The 20,536-nt window shown below is 40.3% G+C and overlaps 1 protein-coding gene across 1 annotated transcript in view; it reads left to right on the forward strand.

Moving 5' to 3' along the window:
• Window positions 1–553: 553 nt before the first annotated feature.
• LOC118431777 (proprotein convertase subtilisin/kexin type 5) overlaps window positions 554–20,536 on the forward strand; it is a gene marked incomplete in the record, with an annotated part of 35,446 nt that continues 15,463 nt past the window's right edge. Inside the window, 17 exon segments of the mRNA XM_035843107.1 lie at window positions 554–1,065; window positions 4,798–4,902; window positions 9,231–9,416; window positions 11,613–11,759; window positions 12,913–12,989; window positions 13,397–13,485; window positions 13,667–13,839; window positions 14,515–14,727; window positions 16,538–16,638; window positions 16,945–17,205; window positions 17,709–17,916; window positions 18,180–18,306; window positions 18,585–18,701; window positions 18,877–19,062; window positions 19,245–19,439; window positions 19,789–19,900; window positions 20,021–20,140. Of these exon segments, the coding sequence (XP_035699000.1) occupies window positions 886–1,065; window positions 4,798–4,902; window positions 9,231–9,416; window positions 11,613–11,759; window positions 12,913–12,989; window positions 13,397–13,485; window positions 13,667–13,839; window positions 14,515–14,727; window positions 16,538–16,638; window positions 16,945–17,205; window positions 17,709–17,916; window positions 18,180–18,306; window positions 18,585–18,701; window positions 18,877–19,062; window positions 19,245–19,439; window positions 19,789–19,900; window positions 20,021–20,140 (2,597 nt within the window).

The following is a 20,536-nucleotide window of genomic DNA, read 5'->3' on the forward strand; positions in this document are numbered from 1 at the left end:
GCAAAAATACTTCCTGATCCTCTTGCACTGCATGCGTGTAAATTGGACCCACCCGCGGACATCATCTTACAATTGACGGTACGTGTACGTACGGTATGTTCGAATTCTGTTCTGGATAAGTCACTCGAAAAACTCCCCCATACATACAATGCATAGCTTTAGTACATCTCAGTTGTACTGGATAATATCATCGCTTACAGACTGCATCTGGCGGGTTAGCCAGGAACTGCATGGAACTGCAGTCACTGGAACACTTCCTTGGCATCTGTCAAGATGATTCTCTCTTACCTTCTTTAGGTATGACGTTAATAGGAAACTACAATTGCGTATGAAAAATAATGATGCATATGTATCGGTCATGGTCGTGGTTTTGATTTGCAAATATGGTGAATGAGAAGATGCGAGTCGCTCGCAATTTTGAACCGGCAAAGTTTGCTAAAGTCGTTCAGCAAACATACCTGACATACCTGGAGAAACATTCACCCAAGGTGTGCTCAAAGTAGCAGCGCCGCCTTATGATAAGCCAAAGAGCTGCAGACCCCCTATCTTTCTCGGTCAAAGGTCATCGCGCGTCCGGGATGCTGACGCCATAGATTTACTCCGCCTGCTCCAGCCTAGAGTTTCTTTCTCCAGCCCACACCACAAGCCGCTAGCTTGGCACACCTACAACAACAGCTGCCTGTGTCATGAGGACTTCATCCCACCAAGTTTACCAACTGGTTCAGTTGCTTTAACCTTAAGCTTGTTCTGAAGAAGCCGAAAGTTAGTAGAGTGCAGAGATTTGTGGTGTTAGTGCCACGTCAGGGATTTTGTTTGGGGTGTAAAACTTGGTAGCGTTGTTTGGTCCACAGTGGTGCTAGGCCGTCCCGGGACCTGGCCTGTACCATGCCGCCTGCTATCGTCGTCCTTGCCCTTTTCACAGCCGCCCTTTGTGCGGTAAACTTGCGGACTGTAGCCGCGGACGGCCCGAGGATATACAGGAACGAATGGGCCCTTCACGTGGAGGGCGGGACTGCGGCGGCGGACCGGCTAGCCTTCAAGCACGGATTCGTCAACAAAGGACAGGTGTGATTTCATTGTATTTTATATGTTTAGCCAGAGTTATCTATTTCAAATCAAATCAAATCTATTTCATGTACTAGTTATGGTCAGTGACTGTAGGCTAACCTTACAGAAAGCTCAGGTAACGTTACCCAACTTGCGCCGTAACTAGATACTGAAAGCAAGGGCGAAGTTTATTTAATCACCTATTCACTTGAGGTTACACCGCATACTTCCAGGTCAGATACCATGGGACTTAGCGGGTGGGAAACCCAGGGTCAGGGAAGTGCTTACCGCATTTCTTATGTTACAGACGATCAATTGTTTATCATTGACTTGAGTATATATTAAGCACTCTCAGTATCCTTCAAGAAGAAATTGTCACAAGTGTCAACTAAGGTGTAGCTTTTGTCGTCTAAGCAAGAGTGTGTAGTTTAATTAAATTGTTATTAGTTATATACTTAAACACTCTCTAAACATGTGATAGATAAGACCTAATTGGAGATAGAATTATAGCATTGTATGTCTGTCAATAGATTGACCAGATCATAGAGAGATGATAGACCATATTCCTTTTATTCTAATCGTAGTAAAATCTACTAGTATCTTCCTCTCTCAGTCTCTGTAGTTGTCAGCTGTTGTCCTAACTGAAACTATACTCCCATTGTGTAAACTGAACTTTCTAACAAAAGCAATACTACTATCAATAGAACTAGATGTGAAGAGAATGTTGTCTACTAGTATCTATTCCCATTATTGCATATAACATAAATAACCATCAAGTCAATCATATTTTCATCATCATGTCAGAAAGTGAATTTCCTTGGTAGCACAAATTGATGTATCATTTATCATGTAGCTCTTTAGTCAACATACTACATTGTGTATTATGCAGTTTGATAACCATTCCTATCTAGCTCAAGGTTCCATTGTGTCCCTTTTCAAACAGACCCTGTAGCTGACCAGGGGCAGGGATGGATACTATAGATTAGTATAATTATAAATTCAGTTACTTTCAATGTGGCTTAATTTCACCACAGGAGAGGATTGGGTTTGAAGTGTTTTGAATAAGTGATCCTATAGTATAGTAGTCATTATTATGTATACAACTTGCAACTACAACTACAAGAGAGACATATTCACAGTGCCAGGGATTTGGGGTGGAGAGGTCAACAGGAAAACCTGTTGAACTTTTGCTTGAAATTATAACCATTATCATCACTCCTATGATGGTGAAATTTCAAGATTTACACTGAACACTAAATACAGTACCATGCTAGGTATTGTATGACCAGCATTACATGACTAGACAAGCATAGGTGCCAGTATTAGTAACCTGATACTACTTCAAGTGATTTAGGGCTTTCCATGGATCAATTGTTGTATTCTTTGCAATCAATCCAAGCTTTATCAATCTATGCCACATGCCCATTGGTGTTTTTGTCCTATAATTTTTTTTTCAGTAATGGTGTTGGTTCATGGCCTGCTTTAGAATGACGACATTATACGGTCGTGCGACTGACTTTGTGAGTTTTCGATGGGAAAAATATGTTTATATTACTGACTGTCACTTGTCCGTGTACTATGTGTTAAGTACTGATAATTGCTATGTCTCAAATGAGTAGATCAGGCCTGTATTGTTCAAGTGGTTTAAAAAGGGCAACACAAAAGAAGAGGCTAAAGGTCATGCCCAGTTAATGATTGACTAAAGTAAGGCACCTACTACATGTACCATAATTACTCACAGGAAGCAACGTCCTTCCTTGCATGAAGTTAGGCCGGCTTTATACAGACAACACTTTCATAGCCGTGCGACTGTTGTTGTCGACAATGTTGCTGGCAACGATATTTTTAGGCTGTCTAAAGAGGATCAAAATAGTTGTGCGAGGGTTTTTATTGGAATCATTGTGCGACCACCTCGGACCCAGTCTCGCGACGTTCAGCGGGGGGTCCGCAACCATCCCTCACATGTCTAAAGAAAAATCGTCGCCGGCGACGGGACTGGATCATATGCTAATAAGCCTGCAGCATGTTTTTTTTATTCGAAAGGGCATTTTTCTCTGTAAATATACATGCAGTCAGTACTACTACTAGAAACGTATTTTTGTCACCAGAAACTGCCTGTTCCAGCGCAATGCCCCGCCACCAGTGGCTACATCCTTCATGATACTAGTAATAATCTGTAATACCACCGGCGGCCACGAACGCCGGGTTTAATTCCAGATTTTCCCGTCTCTGTGTCATTCTTTGTTGGGGACAATGTTTGTTTGGAAGCAAAAGAGTAGTAATCTGCTGCATGACGAAAATGAAGAATTCTACCGCCACTTTTAATTTGCAAGCAAGAGGTCACTGTGGGTCATGCACGCACCGCAGTGGAATCCTGTGCCGCGGCTGTCCAGCAATACTCTGAATGCATGTCTAAAGACAACCGTTGCCCACAACGAATAGTTAATAACAGTCGCACGATTATATAAGTATTGTCTGTTTGAAGTGGGCCTTAGTGACTGAGGCACGATCTACACACAGTTTTTCCCGATATCGGCGAGCCTACAACCTCTCGCCGACAGCTTTTTCTCATCGTCTAGATGGAACTACTATATCGCCATTACGATATTGGGAAAATTTCTCCCGAAAGGTCCGCACCATTCGTACGATACCTTACCGATAGCTTAGCAGGGGTCTCCGACAGCTTCGCGTTTGTAGATGCTTCCCGACTTCGGGAAGGCTCATTAGCATGTAATGCCATTTGGAAAATCGCGCTATTATGTTTATGACTGCAAGCGTCATGGGTGTCCGGCGCCCTACGTTCTAGATCCCTCCCGACATCTCCACAGATATTGGTAAAAACTGTGTGTAGATTGGGCCTGAGTCACATTGTTTGTTTTGGAGGGTCATGGCACCTTTTGTATCCTGCATCTGAATCTAAAATTATCTATGGTATTTACACCACACACAGTGTCTGAAAAACAATACAACTATGAACCAATTTTTTGTGTTCCCATTAGAAAGAGAAGACACCAAACATGGGTCGGTGGAGATGTACAAATTGTATAATACCTATTACTTATACTATTATAGTAAGTATTTAGGAATCTACTAGAATGGGAGGCACATTGAACTGTCTAATAGTAATACCCAGGCTCTTTGAAGTATGAGGAATTTAGAGCATTAGTTGCTTCAGAGACTAATAAGTAACCTGAATGGAAGTGCCATCCATGGGAGGCAGGAAGTAAAGTAGGGTACATAAAAGGTTTGACGTCTTCAGGGTAATGAAAAAACATGCCAGAGGTTTTTGGAATTATCACAAGGGAATAATATGCTGACTTGTTCATGAGATAATTCTTTCCAGCTGGCAAATAATTGACTAGTACTAGTAGTAGAGCCATACAAAATTGAATTCCTTGTTCCTTATAACTCCCAATAAATCATAATAAAATCTGCACTACAAAGTGATAATTGCATTGTATATACTCCCCCCCCTCTGCTATGACTTATGGTTGTTGTTCATTCCTGAATGTTAACAGACCTTTTCTTTGATCTACTTTTGAAGGTAGGGTACCGGTTTTTAATAAAATAAACTGTGACACTTGTAACTTATCCTTGATGTACTCTTTGGTATCAACCTGTTGCTTTTTTGAAGTAGCATTGTTAGTATGAACATTACTTTACATTCAACCATCACGTAAAAGATTGCTATACATCTGTCTGTATGAATCACAGGAGTTGTAATAATCTTCCTTGTTCTAATTTTACCAGATCGGATCTTTGGAGGACCACTACTTGTTTGTACACAGGAGGACGTGGAAGCGCTCACTGCGGTCCAGCAGCCACAGACATGCTTTGTTACAGAGGGAACCAGAGGTAAGCACTGCAGATTTAGTACTGGGCTAATTAGGACTGTTGTTAGACAGAGACTTGGAGAGAGATGTCTGTGGGAAATACACTGCTCATTTCCAGCAAGACATGAATGTCCGGGAATGGAAACTAGGGAAATTAGCTTAGAATGAAACACCAGAATCTGTACCTCTATTTTTCTTGGAGGTAAGGCCACACCAATTTGATTTCTTGCTTCTCGGATTTCCCAAGCCATTTTTTTCCGATTTGGAAAAAAAAATTAGTCCCAAGAAAAATAAATCGATTTACATTATGGTAATAGTAATCAAAAATAAGTAAATGCAACACACATAATTTCAGTATGAAAACAATTCCCTTTATTTAGAACAGTGGTATCAAATCCAAGGAAGAGATTAATTGGATAAATAATGCCATGGAAAGCTGAAAACTTGACTACTAACCTTGTTTTTTTTTTGTGTTACATATAAAGCCTCATATGTTCACCCAAGACTTTTTGCAATTTTTTTTTACGACCGACAGTCCCAATATTTTTATGAAAAAATCTAAGAAGCAACAAATTGAATTGGTGTAGCCTAATGATCCATCTACCATTAGCCCTGGGTAACCTGATAGTAATACAATTTGAGACTAGCAGCCACTAGCAGTTGTCAAAACTATAATAAAACTCCCATTGCTCTATGGAAACCCACAGCATTATAGTATTATACAGTCACATGTACCCCACATATGCCATCAACATCTTATATTAAATCAGCTGCATCTGTCACCTTTCCATTCGTGTCACTACACAAGGGAGATGTTAAGCTTATGGATGTGCACAGTCATATTCTGCAACTGTAATATTCTACAAAGGTGATATAGTCGCAGTGGGGACTGCCCTCATATATTCATTGTGCAGGTTCTGCTGTGTAGCTGGGTTTGTGAAATTGATCCCAAGGTGCTGTGAGGCAATATCGCAATCTAGATGAGAAATTACATCTGCCACATTCAATCTATAATAAGTGGACCAAGGAGACCTGGAGGTGATGGTGAGTTTTGATTGCATTATGCTTCCAGGATACAGTATATGCAGAACTCCCAGTGTCAGGTCTTTTCCAAAATCAGTGAACACAGTGAGGAGTTGTGGTGAAGCTTGGGATTTCTGGCTTCAGTCCTATTCATACCTTGAGGGACACTTGAACATTCTTGTGCATCCCTGTTTCATCCACTGCCCAGAAGTTTCACCTTGACATTATGACCTGTTGTTAAGTTTTAATACAAATCAACTTTTTTGCTGAGAGTTTTTGTGTCAATGAGAGCAATATTCATCTATATTCCCTCCTGTTTCATACATGGTTTACTTTGCAATGAGAAGAAATGATTGCTGATCAGTTTGTTGGTATATATATATATATATTAGATAGTATGGTTAGAAAGCTTGGCAGCCTCTTATTGAAAAACAATTCAATACTGAGAAGTGGATGACCCATAAGCAGTGAGGGCATTTCTGATTGAGTTATCTTTATAATTATTGAGTCATTGATTTTCTACTGTTAAGATTATTGTATAACCCTCAGGAGAACAATGAGTTGGATTTTCATTATAATTATCTTTCCATCATTTCTCTTTCCTCTATTGTTAAAAGGCATTGTGGCTTCACCCGAGATAAATGTTACGGTTTTGTTGCATACGAGGTAGAAGTGAAATATCTCTGAGGCAAATAAGGAAACAAAACCTTGGGAAATGAGATCAATATTAGTATGGAGTCAACTGTCACCACCAATGTCCATTTTGATTAACTATGCTATTTGCACTGACGCAAGTAGAATGCCCCAAAGGCCAATATCCCTAACTGTACAGTACCTCAGTCAATAAGTTACCTTGGTCTGGTTGTCGATTTTCCAATTTTGTGCAAACAACCCTATGACTATGTGGACAAAGAAGGCAACACCTCAAGTCAGAAGTTGTCTGTCAGCATTAGTTCTGTTTAAGACAAACTTAAAACTTAAGACAAACAGATGACATTGTACGTATACAAGGCATTGTACTTTTGAGAGCTGACTATGATGTACAAGAATATGTTCGTAAATAAATTTTGTGTGTTCTTTTCTCAAAGCCATGAAGCTCTCCTAGCAATCCATCATTGATTTTCTGGGGTTCAATCACAGAATATCGTATGGTCAATTTTATTACCCCCATGGAAAAGTTGAGGTTTAGGTGTATGTGTGTGTATGTGCCTGCACATGTGTGAGTGTGTTTGTGTGGTAAGTATAATTTTAAAGTGGCGTTGTTCCATTATTTCCTCATATAACATGAATGAATTTTGCTTGGAAATCATGGCAAATTTTGTTTTTCTCAGTTGGTTTTTGTGCTAAGGTTTGCCTCACAAGAAAAATGCCCTGCTTAATCATCAGTTGTGTCTTCCATATGCCACTGTGCTGTGTCAGAGGACAAACTGAATGTTGTATAACAGCTGCCAAACAAGTTGACCTTATGCCAGGATTCTAATACCAGTAGCCCCTGAACCAGCTGTAGGTTGTCAGTCAGCTCAGAGTCCCATCTCATGGGGATCCATGACTCACTCTACACAACATTAGCGGGACTTACAAACATTGAAGGCAAATGCCAAAAGCCACCCTCAGTGGAAACAGAACACTGGTGCCATGTGTCAATCCTGATGTGTTAACAAGATAGAAAACCTGATGCACTTTTGTTTTTTGGCAAACTGTTGAAGTTTTCTATGATGTAGATTTGTATCACCAGTAAGTTACTTGTTGTATCGGGCTACTCTACATGTGCTTAATTGTTAATCAATGGCATTCAACATCTTCCTTGAAGTTAACAAATCTTCACAAGGGAATAATAGCCAACAGTGTATATAACTCCCTTTGTACAACTAATTAGGGGAGTGATAACAGTCAAATTAACCCTCTCCCTTCTGCCTGAGCTCATAGCTCTACAAATTAATGTTGATATCAAATGGCTGCAGGCCTACATAGCAGGCTGGTCAGACACATCAGATGATAAGGTCTCATTGATGAGTTTCTTCTTTATGCCTGTCTGCAGACAAATGCGTTACTCATTTCATTTTCTTTATAATTATATGCTTGGAGTTGGTTTATAAAATTTCGGCATTCATTATGCAAATTAGATCCCAAGTTACAATTAATTGATATCAAATTGTATCAAGCATTACTTAAGCTATCAGCATACCAAAAATCATGATGATCCTTTGATCCATTCTCTTTCAAAGTCTTTAAATACACCTCTTACTCTCTTCCCTCTTTCTCAGTTACATATATGACAACTTTGATGAAAGTACTATAATGGAATGCAGTGGATTTATTAACTTTTCCTCATCAATTATGCAAATTACCTGTTTTTTTGCATAATAAGTATCACATTATATAAATCTTCACTTGGGCTATCTACATGCCAAAAATCATGACAATCCGTCAACACGTTCATATTTTCTCATTAATTATGCAAATGAGATCATCATTTGCATGATAAATATGTATTGACATTTCTCTCTTTCTCAGCTACATATGTGACAAGTTTTAAAGTCCTATCATGGAATGTAGTGAATTTATAAAATATCCTCATTAATTATGCAAATTAGCTGTTGATTTGCATAATTGGTATCTCATTATGTAGGTCTTCACTTACGTTACCAACATACCAAAAAACATGATGATCCGTCAACATGTTCATATTTTCTCATTAATTATGCAAATGAGGTCATCATTTGCATAATTGATATCTATCGACATTTCTCTCCTTCCCAGCTACATATGTGACAAGTTTGAAAGTCCTATCATGGAATGCAGTGGATTTATGAATTTTCCTCATTAATTATGCAAATTAGCTGTTGATTTGCATAATTAGTATACCATTATGTAAGTCATCACTCATTCTATCTACATACCAAAAATCATGACGATCCGTCAACATGTTGTAGAGTTATTCTCGTCCAAAGTTTGAAAGGAAACCGGCGCCTGCAGTTCCAAAAAAGCCGCTAGGGGGCCCAAACTCACAGCACTTACTCTCTGCCTCGAGGACTATCTACCACTCAAAAATCATGACCACAGTACGTCCAGAACACGAGATATAAAAAATTGAGTTTCCGCTGCAGTACCTTAGCAAGCCGCTAGGGGGCCCATTATCGAACTTGACCTTCGTTTTCCCGACCCCTACCCACCTACCAAATATCATCGGGATCCATCCAAGGCTTCTCGAGTTATGCTGTTAACACACAGACACACACACACATAGACTCACAAGCCCAAAACATAACCTTAGCCATTCTGGCAAAGGTAATAATAAATATGATTTGTTCTCTCTGTCATCTCCAGGTGAGATGGTTACAGCAACAAGTTGTGAAGAGAAGAGTAAAGAGGAGAGTGAAGAGGGTTTACAGCATGTACCCATGGGAGCAGAGAGTCCAACACAGCAGCCCCCAGGTGGACAACCCTGCCCAGCAAGACAACCACTGGGACCCACACTTTAATGATGAAAAATGGGACAAGATGTGGTACCTGGTGAGTGACCTTGATTCTTTCACTAGAAGGCTGTGTCAAAAGTTCAGAGTGTACCAACAGGCATCATACCAAAGTTCGTTATTTCTAGGATGATTTCAGTAGAAAACTGATACTAATCTGTGTGCAATTTTTCTCAGATTTACTCATTTAGCCCTCTCTTGAAAGTTTTCAAACCAATAAAATTGAGGTCTGAATCTTGGTAAAAGTATGGTGTAGGATGTAAACTGGGACATGTTTTGTCAGTTTCAATCAATAATCCAGAAAGACTTGCAGACATGCATGACCAAAAGGTTCTCTGCAGATAATGGATGAAGTGCTGACTTTCTCACAAGTACCCTGTAGTGGCTCTTGCAGTGTAGCACACCCTTGCTGAGTTGATGTAAGTGGGGTGGAATATGGTGCTCACATTCCACAAGGCTGCTTCATGCTAACTACTTGTCACTCGTCAATGCCGTCACAGAGAAATTCCAACACTAGGGACGTAATAAGTCTCAATTTGTGCCGCTTGGCAGTTTTCATGGCTTCTTGTTTACTGTTTCTTGTTCCTTAGAAGCTTGCACCATGTCAGGTACACTCTGTAGAATTTCCTGTTTGTACAATATTATATTTTTAGCACTATTTGTGTGGAGGCATCCCTCTTATGTCCTCATCCCTCTGTGAAGTAGGGTGTTCTGGTGCATGTAATTTTGTTTTGCACATGTGACACAGGAATTTGTCTTTGCCATCTTTCTCTTGCTGGTATCAAAGGATCAAAAGCATTGCATATCAATATTGCAAGGGAGAATTCAAAGGTGGAATTATTTTGCCACCTGTTTTGTGCTCTATGTTGTTCATTACAGGCTACATTGTAGGTACATACATGCATTATTTACTTCTTACTTTAATTGATAAATAAAGAAAGATTTACCATTAAATGCTATTTTCTCTGTTTCTATACATGAATGTGTTACATTGTAAGTTGTGATCAACAGTTTTCTTGTGCACATAAATGCAGTCAATAATTTGATCTATCTTAGTACATGTATCGCCAGGTTGGGCACGAGATGCACCTGTTCTCTTGAATCCTGATAATTACTTACTGATGTGCTGCATATACTAGTACATCGTACATGACAGTTTAAATCATGATACCTGTCCAATGTATGTGCTTGTATGTTGACGTGTCAAATACTGAGTGTTGACACTAGAGAATGCAGGTTGTATTTATAGTCTTAAAGTTTACAAGTGCATATTTGAAGGCATGCTGAACAAGTAGGGCTGCTCATCTTGGAATACTGACACCCACTTCACAGCAGTGCACAGATTACAAAGTGGCAGAATGTACAGTACTGCTTTCTATACTACGGTACCTGCACTTCATTGTATTACCTCATGGTGGCGCTGTGACTGACAAACCAGTTCTAGTTCTGCCAACTATTTAAGACCTATTGCTACAAAGTACAATGTAGCTCAGGCCAGAAGAGCATTTCAGTTTTGGGACTTTGAGGATAATGAACCCATTACTCATATAAACCACCTGTCCTACCTGTACAATACTACTATATATGATATTATATCATACCTGTGACGCAAAAACGTTCGATACGGGTGTTCCGGACCGGGCCGTACGCTTCCGTATCGCACAGGTTCGAAAGGCGTATCACACAGGCTTTCTTCGAGTAAATCGAACCATTTTGAGCGGGCCGAATACGGCTCGGTTGGCAATTCGAATACCTGATTCGAACGTTGGAACATTGCTGTTGCAACACTTTTGGTTCTAGGGCACCAAGTTTGTTCAACTTCTGGCGCATTTCGCATAAAAACATGGGTTTTCTCAGGTGGGTATGTCATAGATAAAATACAACACGGTGTATTCCGCATCACCCTCGGTCCCAGCCCTCCTGCAGGTCGGGCTGATACCTCGGCTGATATGGAATACACCATGTTGTATTCTATATATATAATACTGTGTTAGTAATAGAGCACTATTTTAGAGGGCAAAACCATTTGCAGTGTTTTCCAGGTTTTAAGATGTACTGGTATATTTTGAGATAACCTGAAAATGCAAACTTGATGCTCTTCAGCACTTGTAGAGTACTGAAGGTTAATGTAGCAGATCCTATGAACCTGTCAATGTTATAGTTTTTTACACTTAAAAGATAGAAATTATTGACACGACCTTAAAAAGAGGTTTCAAAGCTGTTGATTTTTCCCCAGCACTGTGACCGCCCTGACTTTGCGTGTCAGTCCTCTGACATGAACGTGGAGGCAGCCTGGAAGAAGGGGTACACAGGGAAGGGTGTCGTGGTCTCTATTCTGGATGATGGGATTGAAACGGATCATCCTGACCTGGCTGGTAACTATGTAAGTTGTTTTCTTTCCCTTGTTGTTTTTGCTGGCATCAACTAGTAATATGATAAATGTATATATTCACATTACATCAACTAGTAATATGATAAATGTATATATTCACATTACATCTAATGTCAAAGCACAATTTTGTTTTACAGAAAGTTTACTCAGCATTTTCAAATATTGTTATTATAGTCATATTTAGTGTTATATCCCTAAAGTTTTTAATGCATTTTCCTTTGTCATAATGATTGATGTTTTAGATTTTCTCCATTTGGCCTCTTTGTCATTTATGCATATTTTTGACGGACTGACAATAACCTTGACTTCCATTCAACTTACTGACTAACTAACTGACGGCCTGACTGACGGATGACTGGACAGGACCCAGGGGCCAGTTATAACATAATCACCCACGGCCCTGACCCAACCCCTCCTTATGACCTCATCAACTCCTGCAAGTAAGAAGACAGGATGTCTGAATGATACTTGTGACTGATGGTCTCCCCTTTGTCAATCATACCATTGACTTACAAGTGCACAGTTTGAGCAAGAAATATTTTTGCTTGTGTATGTAATACTATTGTGAGTAATTCTAAAGCTACAATTTCAAACAGAAAATACTGGCTTAGTTGCTACTTTAAGACATACTTCATTCGTTCATACACATACACAATAAAAGAGCTGTTAAAGTTTGCATTTCACTTAAATGTTTGGAGCCATTGTGCACCTTCTTTGGTTAATACAATTAGATGCATTATTATTTATAGTTAATTCACAAATTGGGATGATTTTGACAGTCTGTTTAGTGCGTCTGAAATCATCACTTCAAAATGTGTCCAAACTATTTTGTATACAATCATATGGCTATTGTATGACAGAGGGGATACTGTTTGCCTTAGAATTACAGACTCTTTCTGATTAGATAGCATTAAGTGAAAGAGTAGTTTGCTCAGTCAAACTAATAGGCATTGCTACAATCACAGACAAACTGTATGGCATTGTGTAAAATTGATGGCTTCTTTTGGTCACACTTATAACTTGGAAGAGTACTTGTTAGAAATTCTAGTTTGAAAAAAGATTAATAGAGACCTCAATACAGTGTGTCTGTGAACAAAATGTACCATAGTATTGTAGATGTTAGACATTTTCCTTTATTCTGTAGGATCCAGATGCTAGTAGTGACATTAATGGTGGTACCCTGGACCCAACCCCCAGATATGAGTATACCAATGAGAATAGGTAATAGATTCCTATCCTATCTTCCTCACACAGATATGTGCTGTGTGCATTTACATGTATGTCTGACTGTGACATTTGTTTATTTAGTGTACTTTCCATTGCCTGCACTTGACAAACTGCTTGTAATGGCACGTTTACATGCATGTACAGTTTGCAAATCTAACAACTGGTAATACATAGAAAGAATAATATCATGATGTAAACTGTATACACATGTATACCGGTAGCAATTTCTGCACATGTTGATGTTTGGGCTGTATCTTTGATGTTAAAGATGCCAATACACTGCAAGACATTTTACAAAGGTTCAAATCACACTTCAAGTTGCTGTTTCATTGTCATTTATTATCTGTCCTTTTTGCCATGTGCAGTTGACATGAATTAGATTGAAAGATTTCTTTTTTCAGACATGGTACCAGATGTGCAGGAGAGGTTGCAGCTATGGGAAACAATAGCTTCTGTAGTGTCGGTGTGGCCTACAAAGCAAGCATAGGTGGTAAGCCAAGTCCTCTGTGATATTCATACAAAAAAGAGAAACTACATTAATGGGATTGAGAGTCTTTTCTAGAGAAATTTCTTACACATTACTTACCTAATAAATACTATCAGAACGTTGGAAAGTATACCCAAGAAAAGTTCAGTGACTGAAGTGTTCTGAATGAATGAATGGCTTGCAGGTGTGAGGATGTTGGATGGAGATGTGACAGACTCGGTGGAGGCAGCCTCTCTTGGTCTCAACCCTCAGCACATCATGATCTACAGTGCCTCCTGGGGACCCGACGATGATGGCAAAACTGTGGACGGGCCTGCTAATCTGGCCAAAAAAACATTTCAAGCAGGGGCCAAAAATGCAAGTAAACTCTGTTATGTACAATGTAGGTTTTTTTGTAAAGAATAAAACATTCTTTGCACCATACATTTTGTAGCTCATAGCTATCTTTCTCTCATTGGGGTTTGAAGACTTTTAGCACGAGTGGTGTGTCATCACCCCAAGTAATCTTACTTGTACTTGATTGGTTCATCGGTCTCTCACTGGACTGTACCATATTTTGCAATGGAATTTCCGCAACTTTGCGATTTTTTGCCAATCTTCCCTTGCCACCACACTAACATGCATCACATGGGTTATACATGTATGTGTATACAAACTGGAACGTTATTCTCTGTTTCAGCTCCAAATTAGATATAAGACAACATAATGTTGCCACTGAATTATTAACCGTTGAATGTAACACAAAGAGTTTTGCAGTGATTGCACCATTTTGGCCTGTTTGCACCCTTTGCCAATTGCCAATTTCTTTAGATTTTCAATAAAGTTGCTGTTGGGGACAAACTGGTATTGATTGGCATCGGTTTGTGCCATTTTGTATACATGCCTTTTGCAATTTGGTGCAATCTGGGTCAGTCCATTGAGATACTTACAATAATTTTTTGTAATTAATGTATGTGTGATAAATGTATGTGCTATATCATGACATGCTTCCCATTTTGTAATGTGAGGAATGTCTTAACACTGCTATACCAGGGTAGGGACGGGTTGGGTTCCATCTTCGTTTGGGCATCAGGCAATGGTGGCCGCACACACGACAGCTGTGGCTGCGATGGCTACACCAACAGCATCTACACCATATCAGTCAGCAGTGCATCTGAACAAGGCAAGGTGCCGTGGTACCTGGAACCATGTGCCTCTACCCTAGCCACAACATACAGCAGTGGTGCACCACATGAAAGGAAAGTGGTGAGTCTGTTGGAAGCCTCAATTGGCAGTATGTCTCAGCACCCTTTGGTTGAACAGTTATTATGATTGTTACATGTACATGTAGTGACTGAGTGCAAAGTCGAACAAAATGATGGATGAGAGGACGCTCTTTATATCTTCATGTCTGTCTGTGGTAAATTAGAGATATTCACGTTTATACTGGGTTGCTTACAACTGTACACAGTTGATAAACTCAAGTTTCAAGTTTCAAGTTTCAAGTTTATTCAAATTGAACAGACTCGCAGGATGTAACATCCTGAATTGTTCTGAACTTCACAACTTCACTGCACTGCATTAAAAACAATATAGGGCATTAATCCATATAAGAATATAAGCCATTAAAATATTCTAACACTGATTTCTTTTAAGTGCCAGGTACGTCTTACGGCATCTGTGTTCTTTATCTGTTACATTACATCTGTAAACATTAAAATAACTGAATCGATTACAGGTAATCTCTGAACACATCAAAATACAAAGACAATATGAGCGGAGACCAGGTGAGAATATCGGTTTCAAGGAACCGTTAAGAGTTTAAAAGTCCAACCATGTATGGGATTGGTGAGTTCTTATAACGTGTTCGACGACACAATGGGGTATCCAGTTTGTGCGAGTTTCGGGTTTGTCGTCCAGAAATGTCTTGCCGAAGGGGAGGTAGCCAGTTCCGGAACTCGGAGTTTAACAGTGACATGGCGAATGAACGACAAATGCTGACCCGTCGATCCGACAAGGTGGTGAGGTTCAAAGTCTCCATTGCTGACTCGTAGCTGTGGTAACATGACCCAAGAATGATCTTGCAAGCCCTCTTCTGGATGCGTTCCAGGCTAGCGGTTTGTTTCACAGTGAGGGAGGAGTGCCATACAGGGGTCGCGTACTCCAGTGCCGGACGGATGTATGCTGTGAACACTGTTGTCAGATCGGCGACCGACACACCGAAACGTTTGAGTCTGCGCAGTAAATACAGTTTCCTGTTTGCACTTGAGGTCATGTTGTTGACGTGAATGTTCCACCTCAGGTCGTTTTGAACCGTCACACCGACGACTTTGACGGATACCGCGGTTTCTAGAGCATGACCTTCCAGAGTGAGTGGTTCCGGTAGTTGGGGTGACTTCGCAAAGCAAACATGTAGGACTTTGCATTTCTTTGGGTTTAATTTCATTCTGTGCTCGTTAACCCAGTCGGTCAGGTCGTTCAAAGTTAGTTGAAGAGTGCAGGGTTGACGGATAGACCACATTTGTGCAAGATTCATATCATCAACGTACTTCCAACGGTCAAGTACATCCCGAATTGCCCCGTCGATCAAAGCAATGAAAATGATTGGACCTAAGATAGTACCTTGGGCTACACCGCATGTCAGATAGATCCAGTCAGATGTTTCCCCCATGTAGTTAACCCTTTGCCTTCTGTTGGATATAAAACTGCACAGCCATGGTACAAGGGCAGGGCGCACACCAAGGTCCAACAGACATCTAACGGCGGTGGCATGGTCGACTCTGTCGAAGGCTTTAGATAGATCAGTTGTGACCAAGGTGCATGAGGAAGATGGGGTTGAAGTTGATTTGTACATGAAGTCCAGATGGTAGCTCATGAAACTCCTTTTCATGTCTTTTTTCTGAATGTGCTACATTGTACATATGGAAAGGTGGATCTAATAAACTGTAGCTTTCCTTTGTTAATAAATTTTTGTATGATAACATTAATGCTGTTTAACATGATTTTATAATTGATGATGTTGTACATGTATATGTCTTCTTACCATTTTTCTCTGTCCATAATTATATACCTGTAGATCACCACAGACCTGAGGAAAGGTTGTACTGAGTCACACACAGGAACGTCCGCCTCTGCACCAATGGCTGCTGGGATATGTGCCCTCGCACTGGAGGCAAAGTAGGGTGACCTTTCATTTACTAAAACTGTGGTCCCTACACATGTAGGGTTTTCATACGTGACATCATACAATCTTACTGTTATACTACCCCAGCATCACTATCAGTGTCTGAGTCTGGTTGTTGAAGGATGCAACGTCTTTGAAGTATGTTTTTCTTTTTGCTGGTGTTAGACTCATTTTGTTAGTTTTGAAAATTACAGTTTGATATGCACAGCTTCTGTATGATTGTATAGCCAAAACTACCCAATGTAGTTTACATTGTTTTTCATAATGATAATATCTAATGTATATCTTTGTGCTTCCAGTCCCATGCTCACATGGAGAGATTTGCAGTACATCGTGGTGATGGCAGCAAACCCCACTCCTCTGGACAAGGCCACGGAGTCAGCATACGCCCGCGACCCCCGGAAGGAGAGTGACTTTATTACCAATGGAGCCGGGCTGCGTGTCAGCCACAACTTCGGCTTCGGCCTGATGGATGCTGGGAAGATGGTAGAACTTGCGGAAAGTTGGAGGAAAGTCCCAGAACAACATGTTTGTGAAGAAGACCCAAATGCACAACAAAGGTACCTTTAAAATGACGAGGCATAAAAGGAATTGTGAATTTACTTGAAAACATAAGTGTACTTGTAAACAGAACTATTGATTTGTGGTTATTATTCATGAGATTTTAAAGTTATGTCTGTCTATTGAGGTTGATATTTTGCTGGATTATGAAATTATTAGTATGTAATCAATGGCATTCCTTCCCATAACAAATGGGTCATCTCTGCTCCTGTAGTCCCAGGCCACATGCATGTACCTTTGTGCAATTACTACAGCAGGGGTTAGTCAACTTCCAGTGATCTGTTCAACTACCCTGCTCTTTCCCCCAACTACAGAGTGCTAAGCAGAGAAAGCAGCATGTACCATTTTTAAAGTCTTTGTCATGACTTGGCTGGGGATCAAACTTCTCCACAAACTTCATCACATAACTGCAAATCAAACATTCTACCCACTCGGCCATTGCGTCAGCATTTCTATGGCATACATGTACATGCACTTCTTACTAAACACTTCTTCATCACAGGGCAATAACAAGGGGTGAGACCATCATCGACACCAAAACCACAGGAGGCTGTAATGGAACAGATCACCATGTGAAGTACCTGGAACATGTTGTGGTAGAGATCTCCCTGGACCACCCCTGTCGAGGCCACCTGTCCATCCACATTACATCACCATCTGGTACAAGGTCCACACTGCTGCCTGAGAGGCAATTTGACTCCTCTTCAGATGTAAGGCAACTATGGTACATGTACTAGTATATTGCAACAGAAATAAAATGCCATGACAATCTTTTGTTATGCATTTGCATATATACGTGTACAAATGTACATTGTATGCATGTTGTGCATTTTGGCCATCCACTTCATGATTCACTTGCATTCGTTAATTGTATTTGTGACATTATGTACAAATCAAGATTTCCTTCTGTTTATACAGTCAAGGAAAAAAGTAACTGTAATGTGGATGTACATTGTATGTTTATCTCTTGAAGGGCTTGAAGGACTGGGCTTTCATGACAACTCACTGCTGGGGAGAACAGCCAGATGGAGACTGGATTCTGGAAGTCAAAGATCTGGGGCAACAGAATTGCCAAAGATATGGCCTCCGCACTGTGCTGCGTAAGTTCTTAATGTGGAATGGAAACTTGAACCTTAAAGTGGACACTTGCACTTAATGCCTGATGGTGTTTTTCTTAGTGTCTTTGGACTGGAAATTTGGCAGACAAAAGGATGAAACCTCAGCAATGTAAAGGATCTGACCAAATAGGTACATACATGTATGTACCTGGAAAGTAATTCTGATCTGATGTTTCTTGTATCTTTGTAGTATGTTTTTTTCAGTATGTCAGTGTCGAAAGGAAATATTGCTAAGCTAATAGAAATGTAATGTTGCACAGCTGTTCTGAGGAAGTGGAAGCTTATCCTGTACGGCACTGCAGAACATCCGCTGTACAAACGTGATGAGGAGTCCAGACCTCACACACCACAGACCCGCGAGGAGCCAACAGATGAAGGTAATCTGATGGTTTCTTGTGCAGTGATCTTGACCTCTTCTACTCTTCATATGTGACCATCATTCTTTGCGGCTAATTATCCTTATACATACTAGAAACGAAAATTGAAACACTGTAGACCATTCAGTCTTCTCTTTACGTACGATTTAATACTGGCATGTTTTTGTGATTGCAGAAGAATGTGAGGAGGGATACTATTATGACCGGGACAGGCAGCACTGTCGTCGCTGCCATGACTCATGTGCCACTTGTCACGGCAGACACAGCAAGCAGTGCTTGTCATGCCACGAAGGGGACTACTTTGTGGAGGATGAGGGAACTTGTTCAGAGGAATGCGGACAAGGCTATTACAAGGATGAGGGTAACAGACAATTGATCAATGAATTAGGAGTGCATTGTTTCATCACTGAGTTTGTTTTTAACAGCAGCTGTTAAATTTTCAATGATATTTTTGGTCATTTTTTCATTAACATTTTTTTTTCACTGACAGAGAATGTCGTACTTAAAATGTCATCTTCATATGCGTGATGTACATGTCCACAGAGGAGCGAAAGTGCCTGGACTGTAGTGCAGACTGTCTGACTTGTGAGGTCAGTGCTGACCACTGTACCAGCTGTGATGAGGAGGACGGCCTCAAGCTGTTTGAGAACACCTGTGTGGCGCAGTGCTCCGAGGGCAGGTACATGGACGAGAATGACGTTTGTCAAGACTGCGATGACTCTTGTGAAACCTGCACAGGTTAGACAGTCAACAATATTACATCCAAATTCCAATATGTATGATGCACATGTAAGTAGCATGTTAGGCCATAAAATGCTATGTTGACATTATCCCCTGACAAGATGAGCTGAAAATTCTCCTGGCTTTCAAAACACTGTACCTGGTCGAACCTGGTTGTCATTTGTCGAAACCATTGTGACAGAATGATTTTGAGCAATATTTATTGTACCCTGAAGACTTGGTGTGCATGAATCATTTTGATATCTTGCATGAAGGCTTACTCATCTAACATAACACCCTTTTGGAATGTCAACCTTTGCCTTTTGTAGGCACCTGCATACATGTAATATCTTTGTGTGTGTTTCAGGTCCTGATGCCACTGACTGTGTGACATGTGCAGATGAGGACCTCCTGCAGGAGTCCCAGTGTGTGGAAAGTTGTTCATCAGGCTATTTCCAGCAGGAGTATGAATGTCTCAAGTGAGTCTAGGCTATTGTTATATGATGTCAGTTGTATTACGAATAATTTCAGATCTAGACTATCTTTACCAAAGGTACTCCCATATACCAAGAGACTTATATATCATTGTCACACTTCAGGTGCCATGCCACCTGTGCATCGTGCTCAGGGTCGAGAGATGACCAGTGTCTCACCTGCTCAGGACATCTGGAGTTGGATGAGGACACACACAGGTGCATCACTTCATGTGAAGATGGTGAGTCCTCTTGTGTGTTTGGTGTGATATATGCTTATACACGTAGCAGGATTTCTTGAAGATGTCGTTTTGGTCTGTATGCAGTATACATGGACATGATGCTATCATGTATTGTGAAGTGCTTTGATGTGACAAAATAGCCAAATATTCAAGACTTAGTCTTTTAGTCTATTTGTATGTGAATGGGTAGTAACTATTTGAAAATAGATTTTTTTTTTTTGAGCAGAAAAATTGCAACAACTTGTAGATTCCCAGATGATATGGCCTGGCTAACATTTCTGCCAATAGTATTAAAATAATTTCACTTGTTCTGAAGCTTTTCTTATTCTGCTGTACATGTCTACAGGTGAGTATGGAACAGGTTTGCGCAGGCGACCTAGCGGTCTGCATGGGACACATG

This window comes from Branchiostoma floridae, chromosome 2 (assembly GCF_000003815.2).
Source record: "Branchiostoma floridae strain S238N-H82 chromosome 2, Bfl_VNyyK, whole genome shotgun sequence".
NCBI classification, from domain to species: domain Eukaryota; kingdom Metazoa; phylum Chordata; class Leptocardii; order Amphioxiformes; family Branchiostomatidae; genus Branchiostoma; species Branchiostoma floridae.